Below are 16,626 nucleotides of genomic sequence, written 5' to 3'. Positions count from 1 at the left end.
TGTTCTTTTTGAACACTTCTCATGTGATAATATTAATAATTGTGTAATGTTTTGTCACTATAATCATGAGGGGATTTTTTCATAATGTCCCATCCCTAGTATGAATCATCTTTTGTGTCAAATTCTTACATTTAATCAATAAAACTATAAAATATATACATGGGCATTTTTCAACAGCTTGGGAATCGGAATCAGTTGGATTTGTGAAGTCTATGTCAATTCCCAGCCCTAGTGTTTGTTTTATTACAATATTCGGCCGCTGCCCAAAAACAAGTTGTACATAGAAAACTGACACAATGGGAGTAAATGTAAACAGTGTTGCATGATTTGAATTAATCACTTCCGTTGTAATTGTTTGTAATCGTGATATTTTCAACTGATTGTGCAGGCCTGTATTATGATATAAAGGTTAATAGACAATCTGCATGTTTTCTACCCTGATTCTAACAATGGAACATTTTTAAATAAATGGGTGCATGTTTATGAAAGTTAAGTTATGAATACATTAAGTACATTTATTTTATACAGTCCCAATATCACTGACTTCCTCTGGTGTAATAATTACATTTGTTTATCCTTCTATATAAACATTAGGATGTCTCCTGTCTTCCAGGTCCACTTCAGGGGACACTGTTCAGTTTGTTGAGCAGTCGCTGGACACTAATCTCCTGAATAATGCTGTCCGCTTGCGTATCCCACACTGCCTCTTGCTGCCTGGAGGAGTTTCTATACAAGAGACCCTTAACAACATCATTATTCTTATCGTCACCAGCCAATCAGTCCATCGCCTGGTGCTGCCGCACCCCGCCCGCATGTACCGCAGCGTAAGTGACAGGACCTTTACTCTGCTTTCGTAGGCCGTTCCTGACTGCTACTTAATCAACATGTTTTTTTTCTTTCTGCTGATACAGCCAAATTTTATTTTTTGTTATAATATGAAATTCAGTTCCCAGCCATTTTGTTTTATAGTGATAAAATACAGTACAAATAAAAACTGAACGTGTCAGCTTGATCCGAACGAGAGCGCACATTTACGGAATTTGTTTTTGCACAACTGAACCACTGAATGTAATATTACTGATGGATATGATCTGTAATTTGTATTATCTTTTCTCTTATAGGATCTGGTCACTGAACTCCAGATGCAGTCCATATTCACGGACATCGGGAAGCTGAATTTAAATGAACCAGCCCACAGTTATGTGCTCCCATTTGCTCAAGGAACGCAGTCGACCGCTCCGTCCACATCTGCCGCCTGGATCAGTCATCAGGGGGAAGCACTGTTTGCTCTTGCCTCACCATCAGGCAGCATTATCATGGTCACGCTACCTCCTCATGATCAAGATGGTTTGTATCTATACAGTAATCTCTATCTGTCTAAAGCTGTGTTCACACTTCCAGCGACAGGCAGTGACAAAGCGACATGATCCCGTTCATTTCAATGGAGAGCTGGCAATTGTGACCGTTGGTGACAGGATGTAGGCATGTCCAGCGACACAACAAAATTCAGGGTGTCCGCGGGGTTTTAAAAAGTATTAAAAAGTGATAAATCAAAAATGTCAAATTTAAGGCCATTAAAAGTGTTAAATGTGGTCTCAGAGGTATTATTTTTTTCCCAATTAGGTATTATTTTTTCAGACTATCAGGTGTCCTATTCTGATTGAAATTCTATCTGCGTTCGCGTTAGTTCGTTTAAATATGGGCTTTAGCAGCATATCATCAAAGATCTTTCATCTCCGTCTCTCTCAACGTGTGTTTGATGCTGACGTCATATTCAGCGGTCGTTCGGCATCATCTCAGAGCACTGCGCGCTCAACAGAAGTGGCTGGCTTACCTTTTATTTTAGACTTGCTTCAAGGCATATCTTCAACGACTATCCTCATAAGAGCCATCTTAAAGGATTTATATAAAGTCTAAAATGAACAAAAAGAGTTGTGAGAGAATGAGGCGCGATCCATTGACAGTGAGATCCGCGTGTCTGTCTGCTCTTAAAGGGACAGCAGCCGATAAAGCTTCCTGTCAGTAAAGTTAAAGAACAAAGGGAACAGAGAAAATGACTCGCTGCTCTTGACTAAATAACTTTTGTAGCTTTAATTAAGATTAACTATTTAATTTATAGTTTATGCAGTGCAGACTGCATATAACTTTGATAACTTTATTACATTTCTGTATATTTCCTAACTGTTAAGACAGGATTTATTATGGGCTTATGTTAGCATTGTTTTAAGTTTACTTAAATTAAAAACTGTTATATTTTTAAAGCCTAATAATAAATGTAAAAATAAAATAAAAATCAGTAGCTAATTAATAGGCCTATCAGTAATAGCCTACTGTCCTTCATTCATAAAAAGATGCCATTTAAACAAGTATTTAAAATATACTGTCTTTATGTTGTTTCTACATTAATTTGATTAACTGTGAAATTATTATATTAAAAAATATATTAAAAACGTACAAAAAATTTCTTTTTTATTGCGATTAATCACAGAAAAAATGTGTGATTTAATCTAGTCAAAGTTTTTAATTGATTGACAGCTCTAGTTTTTAGTATTTTGTTAAATTCAACAACTTATCACAGTTATAGAAATGTAATATTTGGCTCAGGTTTTGTTGTTGGAACAAAAATAAATAATAAATATTATTTAATTGCTGAATACAACAATTCAGCAACTAAATAATTTAATTGCTGAATTACCAATTATTAATGTAAATCAAATATGTGGGCAGTAATGCTTCTCCTTAACCAACCTTTGTGAATGTTGAGATGTGTTTTACGGTGTCTGAATGATAACTTAACAGATTTCCTCCTGGTGTCGATTCTAAATCTATTCTTTTTTGTATGTTATATATGTCAAAATCTGTGTAAATAATAGAAAGGTCGCTGATTAACACTTGCAATTCAGTGTTGTGATGTTTTTAAAAAATATTCTGAAGGTAGTAAAAAAGGTATTAAAAAGTAGTACATTTAACTTAAGGATTGATGTATATACCCTGAAATTGAGATATTTAACTTTATGCAAATGAAGAGAGACTTTTGGGAGAAAACAACCTATAGGAGTGAAGTTGTGAATGTCATTCATAAGTGTTACTTAGTCAACCAGTAGTGGGGGTGCGATCTCCCCACCAGCCAGTCACCAGGATGCAGCGACAAAGTAGAGGTTAGATCGGGCTCAAATCAAGCCCGACCCTACCCGAGCCCGTGCACGTTCTGTCCGAGCCCGGCCCGACACATTAACTGTAATTATGAGCCTGAGACCGATTTAAACCCGACCATTGTTCAATACGTGGGCGTTCTGACGAGAACGAGCCTGTAATGAGCAAAGCGCAGCGAAGCGGACTGGTGAGGCTCATGATAAAACTACATTTAGTTTTCAGTTTTCTCCACAGCGACTGTACAGCCGAATAACATTTTGTTGCAATATTTTCATGTTTAACACTGTGAAGCTGCTTTGAAACAATCATCATTGTAAAAGCGCTGTATAAATAAAGTTGACTTGACTCCGCTCAATAATCCGCAGGCGCGCGCTCATGATCCGCTCACCGCTAAACTGATGTTTGCTCAAATCCAGCTCAGACATTTATCTGTAGCTCACTTTGTTGTTGCCATTAAACAATGTGTTTTTTCCTTCATATTTATGTTGAAATATTATAATATTATTTTTGCATATTTCATCTGATTATGATGAATGAAAAGATGCGGAAGGTTGCGAGTGGGTCAGAAATGATTTTGGTGGTTATATTTAGTTTAATAGTAAGTTTTGTTTTGTAGAAAGCATTTATTTCGTTTTGTTTAAATTGTATCTTAATTTTAAAAAAGGTTTCTTAGGCCAATTGCCTGGATTTAATAAATAAGAAGCAAATAGCAGACATTAATCGCGAGGTGAAGTCGTGGGAGTGATCGCTTTCATTGCTCATGAACTGGAGCGCGCGTCATAAATAAACCGAAACTCAGCAGCTACTCGCCTCACAGACATGAGAAATATGCATATAGGAAGCTTGAAATGTCCACTTTTAAATGAAACGATTCGAAGATATTAAATTAAGCAAAGTGCAGTGTTCACTCTTCAACTGTTCACTGTCAACTCTTGACACAGAGCGTTTCTGTTCAGACGCTGTGCTCTATCACTGCTCGAGCTGTGAGTTTAACACGCATCTTTACACTAATCCTGACTTGTGCAACTTTGTAGTCTACACATTTGTTTCACAAAGTTCTTATTTTGCTAAATATGTATATATAATTTCTGATTATAGCATAGCTTTCTGCCCACCCAATTAGACTAGTAAAGTAGGTTAATGATTAAAAAAGCTTGATCGCGGGCCCGGCCCTACCTGACCCGATGATAGTGCTGGGAAATCTCAGCCCGACCCGGCCCGCGGGTCGGTTCGGGTCAGGTTCGGGCTCGGGCAGAGAATCTAAACTCTACGACAAAGTCGCTGGCAGTGTGAATGCCGCTTAACCCTGTATACATTGATACAGTCTGTGGGTCCTTAAAGTTTGAAAATGTTTACTATTTTTATGCAAAGTATAACATATCTTAAATATGCATGCTTGTTAACATTTTAGTTTCTTAATTTCCAGTTGTGAATATCTGAGTCTAATAATTGGTAAATTATTTGTGAAAATATACACGGGCTCACAGGCAACATCCCAAAATGCTCAGGTCAATTGAAACATAGCTATTCCAAACCTGAGTTTGTGGAATACAAAGATAAATTAATTTGTTTTGGGTGAAATGTCTCTCACAATCATTCGAATATACTCCAGGGTTTCTACTGATACAAAGCCATATGCTAATTGCTGTAGTAACCCTTTAAAGCAGCACTTGGTAACTTTTGCTCTCGAGGTCCCCCTACAGTTAGGAAAAAATAATGTCCTCAACTACTGTCGTAAGCTCTGTAATCCTACACCAGGGGATGCCATCGCGCGTGCATTTGTTGACATGACAACCCTGATAGCCCTGAACTAATGATGCGCGGGTCGTCTCATAACCCGCGGACCCCGTATGTCTATTTAATGGTCGCGGGTGCGGGGCGGGTTGTAAAAATGTATACAGTGGTGCGGGGCGGCCAAATAACTTCATAAAAGCGTCCCGCGGGTCGGTGCAGCACTAACAGTTCCCCTGAACACTGCAGGAGGAGTTCACATGCAGGTGTTCTTCTGGCGGCGCGTGTGAAATGTCTTCATCACAGGTAACGTTACAGTCAGTGGCAGATGCTTCAGCATGTCATATGAATATAATTTCATGGGTTTTATTTTTTTCAAACGCCAAATAATCACGATGCTCACGTTTACAAGCCAGCGTCATTATAGTAGTCTATTGGTTAGCGTTTTACAGAATCTATATGATACTTCAGTTCAATGTTTGAGTGGTCGGTAATCACCATAACAAGCAGGACAGCATCGGTCGGGCACGCCTCCTTCAGCTCACGCCAACGAGCAAACGCTGGTCACATGTTGATCCTCGTCCGGCCTTTAATCCCATCACTTTTCCGTTTCCTCTTATTGCTTTCCTCCAGCAAAACCTTTTCTTTCTTATTTGTCTCTGCTGCTTCGGACATGAGTATATTATCCGACGAACAAAGTTGGGCTCGCGCGTCCGAATGTAAGGAAGTGTGGGTGTTGGTGGAAGTGACGTATATGCCGTAAAGCAGTCGAATTTTGTAGTTCTTTTTGTTATTGGGTTACTACCCGAACCCCGAAGTTTAAAAGTACGATTAAAAACGATACAGACCCCATCAGGCTATGGCAGACGTGTCATTCAACCTATTGTAAGTCGATGTATCATCACAAGAGTCTTGAAAATATATTATGAAGGTTGAAAAGTTACCTAGTGCTGCTTTAAGGCTTTTATGCCTACATAAACTTTCATTTGTTGTATTTACAGAAGTCTTATGGGTCTAACAACCTGAGGATGAGTAATTTTTTCAACCAAATTTATAATTTATCTTCCTGTTTCAAAAAGGGACTGTGTCAATTTTGGAGTTAAAACAGAGTTCAATGATGCAGCGTTTGGCCGGCTGGATGCCCACTGCTATCAGGTACATTACTGCTTTTGCATTAAAATCTAATGTTAATTGAATCACACAAACAGAAAGAGTTTAAACAGATAATCCAATCCACAGGGGAGATCAGAGCACGTCTGATCTAGCCATCAGTCTGGCTTTCCACCAGCTAGAGGATGACACTTTTGTATTCGCGCTGTGTCAAGATCATAAACTGCGGATGTGGTCATTTAAGGTCAGTTTGGCTCCAGATTATCCATACATCCAACTTCATTCATGTATCAAAATGTAATTGCCGTGTCTTTAAATGTCAGCAATAGGCCTGTTGCGATTGGTCGATACAATCGACTGAGTTTAATCCAGTAGCTAGTTTCCTGCCAGTCACATTGATGTATACATTTTTTGTCTCTCAGCATCAGATGTGTCTGTTGGTGACTGATATGCTGGAGTATATGCCCGTGGGTCGTGGAGATGCAAAGTCTTCTCCAGCACAAGCTCATAAGCTTCGTCTCTTCTTCTCCTCATCCATCGGTCTGTGTCTCGCCATCTACCTCGCGGTACCCAAACGCAGTCAGTTCTGTGTGCTGCAGCTGGTGGCCAGTGAGAACAATCGCTACAGTCTGGATCACATCTCAACGCTTTTTTCTACACAGGTAGAGTTCGATACAGTAAACATTGAATGCTTCAAATGATTACACTGATGGATGTGTACTTAAGTGTATGTGTTTGTGTGAAACAGGAGACACTAGTGGATTTTGTCTTGACGGGGACTGATATTTGGGCTGTTTGGCTGGATAATGACAACCAGACTGTGGTGAAGTACATCAGTTTTGAGCAGTGAGTAATATAGTTTGAATTTTAACTAGGGATGTGCGTTGCGCCCCAAATAATTTCATTAAAATATTTTGTACACAATTAGTCTAACAAACCCCAGAAAACAGTCAAAAACTGTTTGTATAAGTGATCCTTTATATACAGATCCTTCTCAAAAAAATTAGCATATTGTGATAAAGTTCATTATTTTCCAAAATGTAATGATAAAAATTAAACTTTCATATATTTTAGATCCATTGCACACCAACTGAAATATTTCAGGTCTTTTATTGTTTTAATACTGACGATTTTGGCATACAGCTCATGAAAACCCAAAATTCCTATCTCACAAAAAAAAAGGATATCATGAAAAGGTTCTCTAAACGAGCTATTAACCTAATCATCTGAATCAACTAATTAACTCTAAACTCCTGCAAAAGATTCCTGAGGCTTTTAAAAACTCCCAGCCTGGTTCATTACTCAAAACCGCAATCATGGGTAAGACTGCCGACCTGACTGCTGTCCAGAAGGCCATCATTGACACCCTCAAGCGAGAGGGGAAGACACAGAAAGACATTTCTGACCGAATAGGCTGTTCCCAGAGTGCTGTATCAAGGCACCTCAGTGGGAAGTCTGTGGGAAGGAAAAAGTGTGGCAAAAAACGCTGCACAACGAGAAGAGGTGAGCGGACCCTGAGGAAGATTGTGGAGAAGGACCGACTCCAGACCTTGGGGGACCTGCGGAAGCAGTGGACTGAGTCTGGAGTAGAAACATCCAGAGCCACCGTGCACAGGCGTGTGCAGGAAATGGGCTACAGGTGCCGCATTCCCCAGGTCAAGACACTTTTGGGCTACAGAGAAGCAGCACTGGACTGTGGCTCAGTGGTCCAAAGTACTTTTTTCGGATTAAATGTCATTCAGAAATCAAGGTGCCAGAGTCTGGAGGAAGACTGGGGAGAAGGAAATGCCAAAATGCCTGAAGTCCAGTGTCAAGTCCCCACAGTCAGTGATGGTCTGGGGTGCCATGTCAGCTGCTGGTGTTGGTCCACTGTGTTTTATCAAGGGCAGGGTCAGTGCAGCTCGCTATCAGGAGATTTTGGAGCACTTCATGCTTCCATCTGCTGAAAAGCTTTATGGAGATGAAGATTTGGTTTTTCAGCACGACCTGGCACCTGCTCACAGAGCCAAAACCACTGGTAAATGGTTTACTGACCATGGTATTACTGTGCTCAATTGGCCTGCCAACTCTCCTGACCTGAACCCCATAGAGAATCTGTGGGATATTGTGAAGAGAAAGTTGAGAGACGCAAGACCCAACACTCTGGATGAGCTTAAGGCCGCTCTCGAAGCATCCTGGGCCTCATAACACCTCAGCAGTGCCACAGGCTGATCGCCTCCATGCCGCGCCGCACTGAAGCAGTCATTTCTGCAAAAGGATTCCCAACCAAGTATTGAGTGCATAACTGAACATAATTATTTGAAGGTTGACTTTTATTGGTCGGATGAAGTATGCTAATTTTTTGAGATATAATATTTCAGTTGGTGTGCAATGAATCTAAAATATATAAAGAAGTTTAATTTTTATCATTACATTATGGAAAATAATGAACTTTATCACAATATGCTAATTTTTTGAGAAGGACCTGTACATATAAAATATATATATAATAATATTTGCTAATTTTGTCTGATTTTGCCACTTATGTTTTAAATTGTAGTAATACAACAGGCATGTGGAACCAGGTGTTTGTCCAGCCGTCACCAGAGGAGGAAGTTCACATTGGTGAAGACCAAGACCCACGGGTAAGTGTATCTGGTTCTAATGTGAACGCTGAAACTGGTGTGTCATAAATTGTGCCATTTTGAGCTCCTTTCTAAAACAATGTTGTTTTTAAACAGGAAATCTATCTTGATGTACTTTTTTCACCACTGCGCTTCACAGCCTCAGCCATCATTAAAGCTTTACAGGTACAAATCTAAATTTACTTTAATACAATTTTAATGGGTCGTAGAGCAGGGCTATTCAGTTAAAATGTCCCGAGGCCATTTCATTTAAATAGTAAATATAAAAAATACTCAAGGTCTCCAAATGCTGTTTTGGAAGTTTAAATGATCAAATAAGAAATTTGCATTACAGGAGAAAGTATTGTACATTGTACAGTTTTTAACCTCAACACATTAGAGATTACAGCGCTCTGAAATGTTGGTGCCTGATTCTCATTTTAATCTGATCTCATCCAAAACAAAGAAACTTACTTGCTGATCCAAACCTTCATTTCACCATGATGACAGAAAAACTGCTGTTTATACTGGCATTTATCAAGAAGAGTTGATTCTTTTCGGACAGATTTACAAACGAGGTACAGAGCGTTATTCCGACTTATCATGGGAGGAGCTGAAGAAAGAGGTTACTGTCGCAGTGGAAAATGAGGTAAAGTGGTGCTGTTTAACCTCTTTGTGTTCATTTCTTGTGTTACCACTAAACATCTCATCAAACATTGTGTTCAGCTTCAGTCCAGTGTGACGGAGTATGAGTTCTGTCAGGAAGACTACCGTCTGCTGCAGGTGGAGTTCTGGTCAAAGTTTTACGCGTGTTGCCTACAGTACCAGGACGTTCTGTCCACACCACTCGCCCTGCACGTGAGCCCTTCCACAGCCATGGTCTGCATCCTCAAGAAGGTACCAGATCTCAGCCTTACTTCATTTTGTTGAAGTGAAGTGTCTGTGTGTGTGTGAAGGTCAAATTAAATCAAAATTGTCTCTTAGTGCTTCTTTAGTAACAGCCGGTCCTTAAAAAGTTTTAAATTCTAATTCACTTAAATATTTTTGGTTAGCCTGGATGCCAGCTGAATTTAGCCCCGCCCACAGCATTTTTAGGTCGGGCAATTCGGTCTGGCCATTCGGTCTGGCCTTGAAAATGAAATCATCAGGGCGGGCTTTAGACGATGACGGACAGATGATCAACAGAAACGTAATCATGCACGTCATCAAAGGGGCTTGGGTTATATTTGTTCAAATCCTAAACGGAGAGCTTGTTCGTATCTGCATTCACCTTCACAATTTCTCTCAGAAATAATGATCATGTTGGGTAAGTTCTCTGGGTATTGTTAGGGGTAAACAGCTTATGACCCAGGACCAGTAGTGAAGAAATGAAGACAGAGTCAGGATTGCAATTAATTAAAAGAAAAAATTACTTAGAATAGTTTGCAGTTTCAAAAGCAGAAGCCAGCTTCAAGTCTCACAAGGAGTTCGTAGGCCGCGCTCCCTCTCTCACCGTCTCGTTGCCTCGCCCTATCGTACATACAATTGTCCCAACAGTTATACCGTTTTCAAGGTCTTATCCACGTCATTACTGCGATGTGGATGGTTCTGATTGGCTCAGAGACAATGCACAGTCATGGTAAATTTCCACTCGAGTCAGTTAATCTGATGCACGCTTCCACTGACGTGTCACTTGTTGATGCTTTCACCCAGAATTAGGCCCGTAGTGACCTTCCAGATCTGGAGCAGGCGCCAGCTTGCCCAGAACAACAAGTCCACCCATCTCTTAGGGTGCCCATTGTACACCATTCTGATCTGTAGCATAGAATATTGCGCACATACACAGATACACGGTCTCTCCAAGGTTGGAGCTGATTAGGCTCCAGTTCTAACCAGTTCTTACCAAAACATACTGATAACGTGCTTTCCTTTAGTGAGAGGAACACACAATAGTACAGGCAATATTCATCTTGACTTTTTAGTGTTTTAGTAAAAGGAAATATAAAAGGAATAAAACATAATAAATTAAATGAAAGACAAATCCATATTTCATATCTGGAAGCCGGGCTAAGTGAGCAAACGCTGTTACTGCACTCCTGACATGTTAGGGGTGTGCGATACCTCCAAAATCCATCCAATGTTGCCAGTGTTTAGTGACACATCACACATCTCTAGGCCAGACCCTCAGTCACTCCTCAGAGACCAAATACACACTTTAGAAAACAAGAAACTAAAGCTATAATGATAAGCTATCATTATAATAATATAGGAAGATAAATATTAAGGTTTTGATTATGAAGTTAATTAGGATATAAATATATACAGGTATATTGAAGCGGCAGTGGATTTCAAAATCCCCCCTTCAGTATCATTAAATTATTTTACAACACTGGCAAAGATCGTGTATTCCAGCCTGATTTCAGCGCGCGTGCAGACAGGGTTGCCAAGTTTTTACAACAAAACGCTGCAACTACTAGGGGGGTTCTCCGGGAAAAAAAAGGTGTTTGGGGGGTAAAATGTGTGTTATTTTAGCAAGGTTGCCTGCTAAAATTCGCACTCATGGGTCTATATATCACATAATAGTCGCTTCAACCCGCGGACATAGAAAAAACCCGCGGAAAAAATGCGGACTTGGCAACACAGTGCAGTTGAACTGTTGACGTTTGACAATGCGTCGCTCCGTTGCTCTGATTGGTTGTAGGTCTGTCCAATTGATGTGTTTCCTTGTTTCGGTTGAAACACACCCCATAATCACAGCCCAATGGAGCATCAGACTCTGACTAGACTTGAGTATGACCACGTCAGGCTAATTTTTGGTCACATTGCTGGGAAAATTTCTCCAGTCTGGCGGACACAGTGACTGTTATCATTGGACAAACTGCAGATTTCCCCCCACTGTTAAGTTAGTTATGCGTCATCATCCAAGAGAAGTGCGGTGGCAGAATCCAGTCGCACTACAGCTAACGTGAGCTGAACAGCTTCCTAACGAGTTTAAATGGGTTCGTGCAAGTTACACAAATGGCAGCATCATATCCCGAGAATGATTCTTCTGATTTTATAACTTTTAGCGCAATTGAACTTTGGATATTTTATCATTGGTATCAGTGTCATGCTGTTGAGGCTCGTGCGCTGCCTGACTTTTAGTGAGAAACTTTCATGGAGAAAAAAATAATAGCGTAATGGCAAATGTTAAGACATGCAGAGAAGAAGCATACTGAGGTACAATTTCAACATGTTTAGTTTATTTTTAATATAGGCCTATAGTTAAATAATATATCATGATGAGTGCAATGCTCCCGCAGCTCTTTAGTGTGTGTTTATTTAGAGGTGTTGTAGTTCTTTCTTATGCTAGTCCAAAGATAGTTCGCTGTATTAACTACAAATGAGACCAACATGCATCATATAGCAGACAATTAATCAGCTTTCGTGTTATAAGTCTATTTTGTATTGCATTGTTCTCCAGTTCCAGTTAGTATAGCCTATAAACGCTCCTATATGTGTGTTAATGTTAAACAAACAACAACTGGGGAAAAATAGTAGCCTACCTAAACTTGAAGCAATGTTAATATATTTATGTTGTATTTATATTTCATATTGCCATTTGTTCTTTGTTTTTTTTACTGAAAAAAACTTTGCGTGGGGGGTTGGGGGATTCTGGGGGCATGCACCTCTGGAATAAATAATAAAAATAACCATGACTTCTGCCATGACTTCTGGCAAGTTTTGTGGATAGAAATGGACATTTTGAGATTATAGCAGGACGTACCTTGAACTGGTCACAAATAGAAACCGTAATTTTATAATTTTAGACAGGATTATTCATGTCTTTGGTGTTAATTTGCAGCTTTCATTTACAGTATTGGTAGAAATTGATAAGAGAAAAATGAAATGGCACAACCCAGAAAAAGATTATTTACAATTTATTGAAAATGTTATCTTAATGGCGAAAGCCACACCCAATCTGTGAGCACTTCATTTGGGGCATTAATGCTGACACACATGCATATGGCCAGGTGCTGTACTTGCAGCCTATTTCTCAGCTCTTGTCTTCAACTAGAAATAAAGTAAATACAAACAGAAACATAAACATGCTAATACAAACACTGCATGAAGTGGCTGGAGCTGTAGGTATACAGATATCACGTCAATATGTCTTAAATGATTAATGGATCTGATTAAAATCACCCTATTCTGTGTGAAAAGTCACGCTCACAAACTTGCTTCAAGTGTTGAACACTTGATGGCTAATCAAACTATGCTACAGTGATGTTAAAAAAACACGAATGAGTTTCTGATTTATGTTTGTTTCTGTTAGCTGCATGAGGATACAGTTTGATTCTTAATGTCACCAGTGCTGGAATGTAACAAACTTTATACAAATACTTTATTTTACTTAAGTAAATTTTTCACGTATCTGTACTTTACTTAAGTAGAATCAATAGTGCATACTTTTTACTTTTACTTTGTTTCATTTTGCAGCAAATATTTTACTTTCTACTCCACTACATTTCTACAACGTTTTGTTACATTTTCTGATCAGTTTCAGGGCTCGAGATTAAGGTTTGTTCGGATAATTAAAGGTGCAACTTTCCGTCCACTGGAGGTCGCCTATTCAAACCAAATGCGTAGTTTGATGACGCAAAGTTTGAGCGCAGCATCTTGGGACATGTGGTCTTCTCATCACAGCCGGTGGAAAATAGGACTCGGGCAGAAATCACGTTCATGCATGCGGTTATTAACGTTACTGTAGTCTAAAGCAGAGCAGGAGCGAGTGTTATGGACCTGAGCACGACCGCTGGAGCGATTGTTATACAAACACGCCTCGCGAGTACTGGGACTTTTATTATGACGGGACGGGACTCATTCGCCGGGCGCCTGCACTGATCCGCTCTTCTGGTCATGATTATGAGGTAATGCAGCTCTGTTTATCATATTAGATACATTTAAGTGTGTTTAAAACGATGTTATGACGTTACTCCGTGCGTTCACTTGTTCACACTGCTAAGAGTAAAGGGCTCATGCCAAATAAAAGCCGAAACCGAGGGTAGCGCAGATATGACGCGATTGACAGGCGACTCCCTCAAACGCTATGCTGAAACGTCCCGGTCCTTAGTTAAAATAGCAATTTTCTCACAATTTATAAATAGTTGGAAACATCTGGGATATTGTAGGTACTCAACTGAACAAAATATAACACTGGCCTAGTGGTTTTTGGATATTTTACTGCAAAAATACTACATAGTGCAGTTTTAATGGATAATAATAGGCTAATGTATGAACTGACGGTTGCGCTGTTTTATTTTATTTATTTATTTTTATTTTATAATTTATTTGATAGGGACAGATACCACCAACATAGATCATTTAAACTAAACAATCTGATGTCTGTATCACAGTGTATATAGCCAAAGGCGGAATTTGCAACACTTGTCCCTAGAAGGGCCTTTATCAATCAAAAACAATAAATACAAAAAAAGTATCTAAAAACTGATTCATACATTAATAAAACTCAAACAATAATACTCTATGACTTCCAAACATACACAATATAATCACAATATTATAAGTGAGTACAATTCTGATTTATCTTTAACCATGTCTTAAGTCTGAAAGAAAACATTTTAAAATCAGGAATAGTTTTTATATCAGGTGGCAATAAATTCCAGAGCTTAGAGCTTCTAACAGAAAAAGCTGTCTGACCAAAACTAGTCCTGCAGTATGGAAATTTACAATCATGCTGTGTATTACTTCTCGTAACTCTACTGCTGTTCAGTTTCTCCACAAATGTACTTAACGGTTCAGGCGTTAAATGATTAATACATTTATACAATAATCAAAACTCATTAAATTATATTTCTTAAGAATAGCACGGTGATGATATCGAATCCTTCTTTTGTCTATGATTTTAATTGCACGATTATATAATGAACCTATACTTTTAATTAAAGTAGGAGCAGCCTGTGCCCATGCTGTTACGCAATATGAAATATGAGAAAATACCATAGCGTGCATGTACAACAGTGCTGCCTGATTTGGAATGTAATTTCTAATTAATTTAAAACAATTAAGGTTACTTTGTATTGTTCTTGAAATTTTCTTTATATGTTTATTAAATTTAAGCTGAGAATCTAAAACCAATCCAAGATATTTAAAATCTGTAACACAGTCAATTTTTCCATTTTGTAAATTAATAATAAAATTTCCTTTTAAGTCATGTTTCCTAATAGAAAAACACATAGAAACTGTTTTTGAAACATTTAATACTAACTGATTTTGACTAAGCCAGTGTTGAATAGGAGACACATAGACAATGCCTCTGCAGCCTGTTTTGGCGACTTAGCAGCGATGTAAAAAACTGCATCATCTGCATAATGTTGACAGCTGGCCCCTGCGCAGTGCATAGGTAAGTCATTTATAAAGAGACTGAACAGCAACAGTCCAAGTATAGAGCCTTGCAGAATACCGATTTTAATATTTGGAAATGCTGATATATCTTGATCTATTCTAACACCCTGTGCTCTAGACTGAAGCGCGCAGCCTCTTGAGGAGAAATGGAAACAAACCAACGCCGCTCATACAGAGAAACTCAGTAACATACTGCAGTAAATATTCAAAATGTGAAGGTTTTTATATTTAATAACTAGGGATGCACGATATTATCGGCACGACATCGGAATTGGCCGATAAACGCTTAAAATATAAAAATCGGCATCGGTCGATATGAAAACATTATGCCGATATGCCTTGCCGATATGATAACGTGTTGATATGCGCCTGCAATAACTCACGTGTGCAAGGAGTGCTACAGCGATAAGACCATGTCAGCACTGCAGTCATTCTTCAAGTGAAAACAAGAAAATACATTGCATGTACAGTGATTTATATTGACTGTTTTTAAATGCTGCCTTGAATTTCTGAATGCACGTACAGAAGGACGTGACCATCAGCAGCAGATTTGCCACGTTTTCACAACAAAACTAGCCCAAAACAAGCCCAATCGCGTCTCCCCACTCTCTAGCACGTGCGGCAGCCTCCACAGCAGCAGAAGCTCCTCCAGGTCCTAGTGCCCTCCAGCTAGACCGCTATATATTTATACATGTAGTGGGGGCGCTGTTGTTACAGTTATACATTGAAAAGTAGAATACGCAAATATATTGAAGTTACTTCTTGTTCTGAATAAACAAATCAGTAATGATGTCATAAATCACAAGCATGACACTTGTAAATTAAATACTTTTATATACAGTGTATTAATCTGTAATAAAATTTTACGAAATGGATGATGAAAAATAATCCAAGGAGCTCTACAATAATTGTAGAATTAAAAGACAGCATCAATGGATGTCATGCCACCCCCACTTCATGTGCACAAACGTTAAATCCAAAAATACAATATTAAGGTTACAGCTGCACCTGGGGTGAAAAATTACTGACTTTATTATTGTTATTTTCAGAGCTTTTAATATACTCTTATCATAAAAAGAACTTTATTAACATTTATTTATCTTCAACAAGAATCCTTTTAGTAAGGAGACCTCAGAAATCTGAAACCAGAATGAAAAAAAAATAGTTTTTGCTCAAAATGGTGTTGTTTCCAAACAAAGGGAAAAAATAAACATATATCGGCATCGGTATCGGCATCGGCCTAAATGAGCTGAAAAATATCGGCATATCGGATATAGGCAAAAATCCAATATCGTGCATCCCTATTAATAACGTATAATAGCCTACAGTTTAAAAAACATCACATGACACGACCAAGAGTGCTGTTTTCCTGAATACCATCACCACTGAAAATGTGACACTAATTTCATGACAGTTCCATAAACAATTAATTAAAATTAGTCACTTACATTTTAGATGCAATATAAACTGCTTTTGTTCTATTACAGCAGCGAAAATATTTCCAAGATCAGATTATATTTCCACATCAGAACCACAACGCATCTCACAGCAATGGTGTGTTAATGGAGCGTTTGAATGAATCGGCACTACAAGGAAATAACCCCGTTTATAAATAGTCATGTAAACGCGGTTAACTTGCGTTGTC

The 16,626-nt window shown here is 38.7% G+C and overlaps 1 protein-coding gene across 2 annotated transcripts in view; it reads left to right on the top strand.

Moving 5' to 3' along the window:
- The window catches only part of nup160 (nucleoporin 160), an 86,266-nt gene that overhangs the window by 14,572 nt on the left and 55,068 nt on the right, over positions 1-16,626 (top strand). For both annotated transcript variants that reach the window (XM_067437061.1, XM_067437060.1), the window contains exons 3-12: positions 614-824; positions 1,122-1,347; positions 5,964-6,039; positions 6,124-6,238; positions 6,417-6,656; positions 6,743-6,840; positions 8,534-8,618; positions 8,715-8,783; positions 9,163-9,246; positions 9,324-9,494. In XM_067437061.1, the coding sequence (XP_067293162.1) occupies positions 614-824; positions 1,122-1,347; positions 5,964-6,039; positions 6,124-6,238; positions 6,417-6,656; positions 6,743-6,840; positions 8,534-8,618; positions 8,715-8,783; positions 9,163-9,246; positions 9,324-9,494 (1,375 nt within the window). The remainder of the gene's footprint in view (positions 1-613; positions 825-1,121; positions 1,348-5,963; positions 6,040-6,123; positions 6,239-6,416; positions 6,657-6,742; positions 6,841-8,533; positions 8,619-8,714; positions 8,784-9,162; positions 9,247-9,323; positions 9,495-16,626) is intronic.

This window comes from Pseudorasbora parva, chromosome 25 (assembly GCF_024679245.1).
Source record: "Pseudorasbora parva isolate DD20220531a chromosome 25, ASM2467924v1, whole genome shotgun sequence".
In the NCBI taxonomy this organism is placed as follows: Eukaryota; Metazoa; Chordata; class Actinopteri; order Cypriniformes; family Gobionidae; genus Pseudorasbora; species Pseudorasbora parva.
The sequence above is the reverse complement of the archived record's forward strand: the minus strand, read 5'-3'. Positions and strand labels throughout refer to the sequence as shown.